The sequence below is a fragment of the Podarcis vaucheri genome (assembly GCF_965113315.1).
Source record: "Podarcis vaucheri genome assembly, chromosome: 1".
NCBI classification, from domain to species: Eukaryota; Metazoa; Chordata; class Lepidosauria; order Squamata; family Lacertidae; genus Podarcis; species Podarcis vaucheri.
Window position 1 is genome coordinate 106,123,549 of NC_138759.1, and position 9,451 is coordinate 106,132,999.

At 43.2% G+C, this 9,451-nt stretch overlaps 1 protein-coding gene across 1 annotated transcript; it reads right to left on the minus strand.

Annotated features, from left to right (window-relative positions):
* Positions 1–4,007, minus strand: RBM43 (RNA binding motif protein 43). Its single transcript, XM_082199365.1, has 3 exons — positions 2,843–4,007; positions 2,208–2,302; positions 1–1,483 (listed from the first exon to the last, which is right to left on the minus strand). Exons 1-3 carry the CDS (start codon positions 2,961–2,963, stop codon positions 713–715), a joined length of 987 nt encoding a protein of 328 aa, XP_082055491.1. The 5' UTR covers positions 2,964–4,007; the 3' UTR covers positions 1–712.
* Between the last annotated feature and the right edge of the window lie 5,444 nt (positions 4,008–9,451).

A 9,451-nucleotide genomic window follows, 5' to 3' on the forward strand; every position in this document is an offset into this window, starting at 1 on the left:
TTGACCAACAGAGCCAGTTTTAATCCGGTGATATTGAACTATATACATCATGAAGAAATCTCGTTTCCAGGTCTCATTGTCAAACACAGAAAACAGCTTCAGCTGTCCACACTAAACTATGACACATCACCTTCTATATAACAGGACCATTGAAGAAAGCTCTCAAGTGAGCTGGAACTTGCTGAGAATGATGGGTCGTTTTGACCAGAGAAAAAGGCTAGGAGGAAACAAAAACTTTCAGAAAGCAAAACCGCTCTATTAAGTAGTGTGTTGAAATCCTGAGGGAGACACTGAAAATGTCACATCTATAGACTAAAAAACCCACAAACTGCTAAACTGTTCTACTTTCAGCTTTTCCATTAGGCAGCAGCTGTCCTTTCACTGTTACTGTCAATATGTTTCAGCTCACTTTATTGTCAGTGTAGAACTAGCCATTATGGTCAACATAGTACTTCTGCCCCAAAACAAGCCTTGTGTAAAGCTTTCACTTTTCCTTATTGCCACTTGCCCTGTGCCATTTTACCACTTCTGTTGACCACTGATGTGGTGCAGGGGTCGGGAAAAGGACGATACAACAACACCACAACACTACCAAGTGTGCATAAAATGTGACAAGCAGAGAACACGACAGAAGGTTGCCATTTTTGGTGGCAGCTCCTGTGCCGAACAGAAAATCTAGGTCTGCCCTCAAGAGATCAAAATAACCAGCTGCCTATCTCCAAGGTTCTCTGGGGACATTTCCCATCATTTTATTTACTTGTCTTGCAAACTCATAAATGTCTGAGGAGGATCCTATAATATCAATGTAAGTCGGGTATGGTAGAACCAGAACGTTTGGATACTGGCTCCTTAACATCTCACATGCACGCTCACGTCTCCGCTTCTCAGAGTTGTTGGACATTTCATGTGACAATCTTTCCTTACGCAGAAAGCCATATAATTCTGCCAACAAGCCTTCAACCATATCTTTTGCACATCTTAATGGTCTGGAACCTGGTTTTGTTTTGTCACTCTTTAGATATATGGTGGTGACCTCCCCATCTTCAGCTGCATAACTAGTAACACCACATTCTTTTAGAATCCTTTGGTAAAACTCGTCTCTAAATGTTCTCATGTAGTGATATGTATCGGTGTCAAGGGCAACAGTTAGTCCCTCCTCCTTGCTTTCATTTTGCACAAAATTATTTTTCAGCTCTGAGGATAATCCGCTGTTTGCCTGTCTTGTACCAGGCCTGTGATCTGATACTTTCAGATTTCTTACAACATGTTGTTCTGAAAGGGAATGCTTTATGTTTAATAAGATATTCTTTTGGAGGGCACTGATGGCTAAAAATGGACCCTGTACACTTATTAGCCCGTTAGACTGTAATGGCCCAAAGCTCAAATTTGGGAACTTCTTCTTGAAGTCTTGCACCACACTTTCCAAGTTGTATTTCTCTCCAAATGGGGACAAATTGAGGATGCATGTCATGCAGGTAAAAATCTAGAGAGAGAGAGAGAGAGAGAGAGAGATCATAACTGAAAGGCAACACTAGACTTTTAGGTTACAGGCACCTGTGTGCGTTTCTTTACATAGATGCCTTATTACACTTAAGACAAGCCCTGCTGGATCGGATGACTGCCCTATCTAGTCCAGAAGCACTGTTCTCACAGTGCCCAACTAGATGTCATGGGAAGCCCAAAACAAGAACCTAAGTGCTACAACACTCCACCCACTTGTGGTTCCCAGGCATTCAGGGACAAACACTGCCTGACATCGGGAGGTAGAACATAGCCATTATGGTCAGTAGCCATTGATAATCTACTCATCACTCCCATCCCTCAACTCCTCAGTTGCCCCTTTTCTGTGAAACATTAGACTGTAAGCTCTATGGAGAAGAGATCTACTGTTATCATTATTTACACAATGACATGGACATTCACTGTGCTGTATTGTTATCTCAGCTGAAATTTAACAAAGAGCAACGGTCCTGACCAAAAAGAGCTCCTTGGTGACACCTGCCACTTCACAACTCCCCCCACGCCCCCATTTCTCTCTCTCTACGTATGTGCATATAATTATGTATGTGCATGGTTTTTTTTAGCGTTAAGTCAGTTGGAGACCTTCAAGTGAACGTGACTAACAAGTTTCACAAATAAATAAAATAAACAACTGCAAGGCTAGAGATTCTAAGAAGAAGAAGAAAAGTCGAGCTGGCGTAACTTACACTTTTTCCATATGACGACACTTTCAAGGGATAACCCACAGGCAGCCTTTTGTCCTCTAGGCTGTGGTCGCCTTTCCTGAGAACATTTTCTGCATCTGAGAAGGAATTCAGATTTTGTCTTGTAGAAAGAAGTAAAAGTTAGAATGCTTTGTTGCCAACCCAATTCCCGGAATACCTCGATTTTGGGGGAGGAAGGGGGGAGTCCCTCTCATTGGTAGTTTTCCTCTGGGATTCCTTCCCCCGCCCCCAGTGTTCGATACTTGTCTCCTGATACTTTTTTTGCACCGCGCAAAAATTGTTCCGAGGAGAATGACGGCAGCCTGTCTCTTTAGAAGATTAATTGGCAGCAATTTTACTCCCCCCGAAGCTCAGCTGCAATTTTTTCATCTGCCAGGCAGCGTACTATACGTTCCATTCTTGTGCGAGTAGTTTAAAACACCCACGCAAATGCTCTCTCTCTAAAGCCTCGCTGCATTTATGTGTCTGACAAATGGCAGGCAACCTTATACACTGTGAGAGGTTTCAAACCCAGAGTACGCTGAGCCAGGACATCAAGAACGCAGGAGTTTTACAGAGCAAGAATTCCGCTTTACGGTTAAGGACCCAAAATTCTAATTTCCTTCCTCTGACATTACCTCGTTCATCTTCAAACGTTACATATGCCACTCCTTTTGTTGATGTCGGGTAGGCAACATCCTCCACATCGCCACCCTTATTCTTTCCCTTTTGAAAATGAATCATTAATATGTCGGCCATGACGTCGTCACTCAGGAGGCCATCTGGAACACCGCAGACCACAATGGTTCTTTTTGGCTTGGCAGCTTGTGTGGTGGCCTGTGAAGAAACACAAGGGACACTGAAAGCGCCAGGTCCGCGCCCCACCCCCCTTCAGGCTGTCACTAAGGAGGGGTTCAGTCGCATCCACTGCCAAATTTAAGTTTGCCCAATTAAAGTGGATGGAAGTGGTGTGGTGCAACAAACACACTCGAACACAAAGGGTGGGATTCAACACAGGGCTAAGGAGGTTGCTCTGTTGGTGCAAGCTTGCTTGACTGAACAATCGCTCCGTCACCTGCTGGTCTGCAGGTTCTCCTGAACCCCCAAGCAGATTTGGGGCAGACTGTGGGATGAGGATGGGAGTCTTATTGTGCTAGCAGGAGTCCTCGTCCAGGCTTTTGTTAATGGAACTAGGGAGGACTACATGCAATAAGGGAAGCGACAAACAGCTGTTCTAGAAAGTGTGGGATAACAATTGATTGATAAGAAGGCATATAACCTCCATCCAAAGAAATCAGGATGAATGCTGCATAAACAGCAAGTGTATTCTTATTATTCATTTGATTCAATTCAGCCCCCACCTCTGTAAAGTAGCAGAGCGATGCTTGTAAATTTGTGATGCCATAGTACTTATTTTTTTAAAAAAAGAGGGGATTTTTACAGGCCTTTTAATACAGAAAGTACAAACTGCTGAGGAAACTGTATTGCGCATATTGTTGACATAAAATAAAACAAAATAATTAAGACTGAATCCCACTATAGACTTCATTCCACGAAATACCGAATCACAAGAGTCTCACTGTTCTGCGCACATAAAATTTTCCTCAGAACTGCCTTTTGGCCTAATTCCTATTCAGAAAAAAATGTTTTTGTTCTCATCAGTTCCAAAAAAAAAACAGCCCGTAGGACTGAGGTCCAGCGGTTCCCTCACTGTGAGAAGTGAAGTTTCAGGGAAACAGGCAGAGGGCCTTCTCAGTAGTGGCTCCTGCCCTGTGGAACACCCTCCCATCAGATGTTTAGAAGACATCTGAAGGCAGCCCAGTTTAGGGAAGTCTTTTTTAAAAAATGACTGATGTTTTAATATATTTTTAATCTTCTGTTGGAAGCCACCCAAGGTGGATGGGGAAACCCAGCCAGATGGGTGGGTTATAAGTAATAAATTGTTGTTGTTGTTGTTGTTGTTGTTGTTGTTGTTGTTGTTGTTGCCATGAAACAGAATGGTCTCACTCTGCAAGTGTAGCACATAGTTTCAACACTGAATGAACTAATCCCTGGTTACTTTTCTAAAATGTGTACCTACCGGCTGCTTTTCTACCCAAAGGCATCAAACAAACCAATTGAAAACCATGATGAAATAAAACAGTCTTTAGAGATGATGATGATAAAACTATGGTGATGAAGATCTCTCACGTTGGGTGTGGAGTTTCACGGCCTAGGCAACACTATAGGCCTTACTCTATAATAGAAAATTGTACCTCAGACACTAAATAGACACCAAATATTTGGTTGGTTTGCAAAGCGGAGTCAGATTATTATTATTATTGTTATTATTGTTATTATTATTATTATTTTAAAAGCAGCAAATCTCACCATTCCCCATCAGGAGTGACATGGCTTTAGTATGTATGGAGTAGCAGATCATTTTGCACATAATTTGGTGTGCCAGTGTTGAGACGATGATAGGAAGAACTGTCAATAATTGCTGACATCTTGCAACCTAAGCTAGCTTTGCATCAAATCTCTGTACAATGCACTTAATGTCTATTCCTTGGGTTACTGCTTCAGAAAGGAGACAGGGCAGCGCAGTTGTGCTGCAGCCTGAAAGCACTGCTGTAGGAGGGCTCTTTTTTAAAAAAATATATTATAAAATGACAAGAAATCAGAACTATGATTACCATCACTGTCTCCTATTTCTAAAAAGAGTGAAGAAACAGACTCAAACGGACAGCTCAGCAACCTTACCCACAAACTTTTAATCCAAGACGACGCAAGGACTATTTTTAACACACTTCATGCTAAATATTCCTTTCTCCTAAAGGACTGCAGAATGAACCGAATCTTCTTTATCGTGTGCTTGCAGAATGCAAACTGCAGAATGCACAAAAAAGTATGCATTTCCTACAAAAGGGACACAACACTTTTGATTCTGGAGTATGCTAAAGCTACCCAGTATTAGAAGCGCTGGGAAAGGAAGCAGATTATTATTTTTTTAATCACAGATTTTTATGAGCATTTCCTTTCCATACCCTAAAACCCCCTCCTAGAAAAATAGCTTTCCCTCCTCCCCCACTGCTGTTGTCTGGCAGCTGACAGAAGAAAACTAGGCTGCTTTTAATTTTTCCCTCTCTGAGAAATATATTTATACCAGTCAGAAAACCAGGGTGTGGGGAGGGAGGCCAAGGTGAATGCTAGAAACGGCTGTAATAAATTGTTGATGTTGGCATCCATCTGTCTCAAGAGACAATGGAGTACGCTTCCAGGGGTGAAGTCAAACCACTGTGTTAGCAGCTTCAAAGTGACCTACCTGGGGCCACAGGTGAGAGCTGAGTGCAGGGTGGTGACCAAAGGTGGTTGGACCAACTGCCCCCACCAGAGGTACTACCCCTACCCATATATACCCTGGGTTTTCAAATAAAGCTAGCATATTCCACACATAGGTTTGTTTCTCCTGCAATATCTTGATGCCTGGCATGCAGGACTCCAGGGGTCTTCCAGCCTTTTACTGGCTTTCTATTGAAAGTCTTCATGCCGGGGGGGGGGGGGTGGAGCTGGCAGAAAGATTCCTTTCTCACCTCTCCATGTAGCTCATGTGCTTGGGCGCACAAGTTGAGCACAAAAAGTCTACAGTGGCACCTCTGGTTGCGAACGGGATCCATTCCGGAGGCCCGTTCACAACATGAAAAGAGCGCAACCCGCAGCAGCGCGTCTGCACACGCGCAGGTTGCGATTCGCCGCTTCTGCACATGCGCGTGATGTCATTTTGTGCTTCTGTGCACAAAAATTTTTTTCCCCATCCCTAACAATAGAATTTTTTTTTCCCCATCCCTAACAATAGAAATTTATTTCTCTCTCACAATCCAGATACTTCTTGGTTATCAGAACTGGAGCATACCTGCACACCTTTTCGGGGGGGGGGGGAGGTGAGGAAGCACATTGCAGCAACGTTACCTAAGTATGCAAGAATGCAGAAACACAACTACATACATATATATATATATATATATATATATATATATATATATATTAAATGACTGCCCAGCGGGTCAGTGAGGGGCCTGAGAATAGGAAGCATATATGTACAGGAAAAGCATGCAGTGCAGGAGAAGGCAACCAGGGTCAACCCCGAAAACAAAGGACTGCAACAAACTGCCTTGTTGGTTATTGCTCTTACATACGCAGGCCACTGTGAGAATCTTTTTCCACTGAAAGCAAGGGAACGACAAAGGGATGCTGGTAGCAACTGGGATGCAGTGGTTAGCTTGCTGGGACTGGCTGCTGGAAACCCAGGTTCAAATTTCCACTCAGCAATTAAACTCACTGAATTGCTTTGGACAATGCACCATCTCTCAACCTAACCACCTACTACACAGTGTGGCTGTGGGGCTACAACACCACTCTTGAGTTAGTTGGAGAAAGTGTGAGATTCAAATGTGATCATTAACTTGCCACCATCGCCATTAGTCTAAAGTTCATCAGTGATGAAGAAAAATTGTTTACTGCATCCTTTATTGCCATCCATCAGAGACAGAAAGGGGGAGGTAAAGCGGCCAGGTTGCCTATGCTTCATTTCAACTCTCTTAATTTAGGTCACTTCCGGAAGTGCTTATTTACCATTCAACCTGATCAGGATGACTAAAATTTGCAAGGAGGTTAGACGATGTCAGCTGACTTGTTTGCAGAGAGGTAAGATGTTGCATCACGCTATTATGATTAATATTATTAATAAAATTTGTATACTGCTCTATACCTGCATGTCTCAAGCAACTGTTACCACACACCACCTATTTCCCCATCTATTACCTTATTGCAAACAGTCCAGTTTTTCCAACTCTAACAGTGCTTGAATTTGCTGGTATGTGTCTGAGAATGCCCACTGGTGAAAAAACAACAACTTCTTCTTTGGTTGCTATTGTTAAACAATTGGGAGTCAGAAACCAATCTACTGATTGCATGCTCCTGCTCAAAGGGCCCACATCTTATGTCCATAGTTTTATTGCAGTGCTTTCCAAGCCAACTTGGTACTGGGATGGGTATGTGTTTTAAAACTTTTTTGTATAAGCCAAGGACAGAAATATATGCAATGACCTTTTGATTCATCATGCTAGCGAAAAACCAAGCGATACTGATCACAAACAGTTGCTAAGGTAACTAAAGGAGCCTATCAAATTACCAGAGGCAATGCATGAAACCAAAAGAGGCCCATTAAACAAAGTTTCCTGAGTGCACGTCATAAAAACATGGAGCTCCTGGAAAAATTAACTTAAGTTTCTCAACAATCTAGGTTTAAAATTAGTTTATGCAGATGCAGATTATCATTCTACAGTACTGAACTGCGTCTAAGGTGTGATTTTAAAAAACCACAAGCATTTGCTATGATGAAACATACTCCGCCACTGGAGATCTCCCACTGGCGAACTAATGCCAGTGTACTGGAAGAAGCAAAGATCACCAGTTCAACATCCACTTCGTTGGATTGGTCATGTTGTGCGGATGCCCGATGATCGTCTTCCAAAGCAACTACTCTATTCCGAACTTAAAATGGACAGCGTAATGCTGGTGGTCAACAAAAGAGGTTTAAAGACTCTCTCAAGGCAAATCTTAAAAAATGTAGTATAAACACCGAAAATTGGGAAACACGGGCACAGAACCTGCTTGGCAATTTGGTGTAACAACAGGGGAAGGGAAATATCGGAGGGCGCTAGAGACGCGACTACTCCACCCCGGGGAAACGCTCCTGGTTCGGCGTCTTTCCAAAGAGCCATCATCTCTAGGGAGCTTCAGAAGACCCAGTATTTGCTCCACGAGTCCCCATCAGCAAGGCAGATATAAAAGGCAACGCTCGGTCACTTGCCATAGTCGCGCAGATCTCGCCTCGCGAAGCGTTCCTCCTGGAAGATGCGACGCTAAAACATTTGCTTTCGTTTCTGTCGAGTGTTTCCCTGAACACTTGGGAGGCGGGCTGGCAGAGTGCATGCTGGGAAGTGTAGTTCGTTCCAGTTAGGCGAGAGCGGCATTGCGCAACTTTGTCTAGGCGGGTCAGAGCATCGTCGAAAAGCCCTTGCTCGCTTTTTTGTATTAAATGAGGGAACCGAAGGGTCTCGTGCTTTCGTTGAAAGCAAAATAAGAGACGAGGGAAGCATTCGTTGCCTATCGGCGTCTTCTTTTGATTTATAAATGTGAATAAATGAATAAACTTCATTTAATTCTCATTTAATCTTCCAAGAGCTGGTTAGTTCATGCTGCTGCTAACACGCAGGGATGCAGATTTCTGTCCCCGTGTGGTACAGCTGCATATTCCTGCATTGCAGGGGGTTGGATAGAAGATCCTGTGTTGATCCCTTCCAACTCTGCAATTCTAGGGTACTTTTGCAGTCTCGTCTAGTCTGTCAGGAAGAAATCCAAGCAGCCACGCTTTTTCCATTACTGCATGCACAGAAAAGTTGTTAAAATACTTCGCCGCATGAGCCATTTCTGTTCCACATCTTTTAATTCGAGGTGGGAGGTGGGCATCAATTTAACATATCCCAATAATTCTCTCTGTGCTCCACTTCAGGTGTACCGTAATTTAATAAAAGCTTCAAAGGTTTGTTCCTCTGGAATCTGTTTTTTTATGCAAAACTGGAATAGGAATAACAACAACTGTGGGAATGTTAAGCATGAGTTATTAAGCATGAAGTATCAAGAGATGAATTGGAGCAATGTTTTGAGAGCGCAGTTCTAATATGTAGATCTACTGGTTGGGGCAGGACTAGATTTGACAGAAGGGTCTGGACAGAAGGGTCTCCTCATCCTAGAAGACCCAATTATGCCCACAAGAATCTCCTTATTCCAGGGTGGGTGGGTGTGTTGTGGACCCCCTGGATCCAAAACTCCGTTCTCCACAAGAAGTCCCAGGACTGAGTCTATCAAGCCAGTTTCCCTCACACACAAACTCAGCCTAACCTACCACACAGAGTTGTTGAAAAGGTAAACTGGGCAGGGGGGGAACTATTGACATCACCTCAAACTCCTTGGAGATTTTAAATGTTAACAAAATAGACATCAGCAGCACGGAACGCCCTCAGAAAGACAAGAAATGCTGTCAGACCCCGGGGAATTATTCAGCACACAATGCGATCAAAACACTGCTCAAGCAAAAGTGTGGATGAGAACCTTTACCGTATAGTAGCATTTGTGGAACATAACTTGTAGGAAGTACCTTCTCTCAGGCAAAAAGCACCAGAGGAAAGATGTGTATTGGTTGTTAA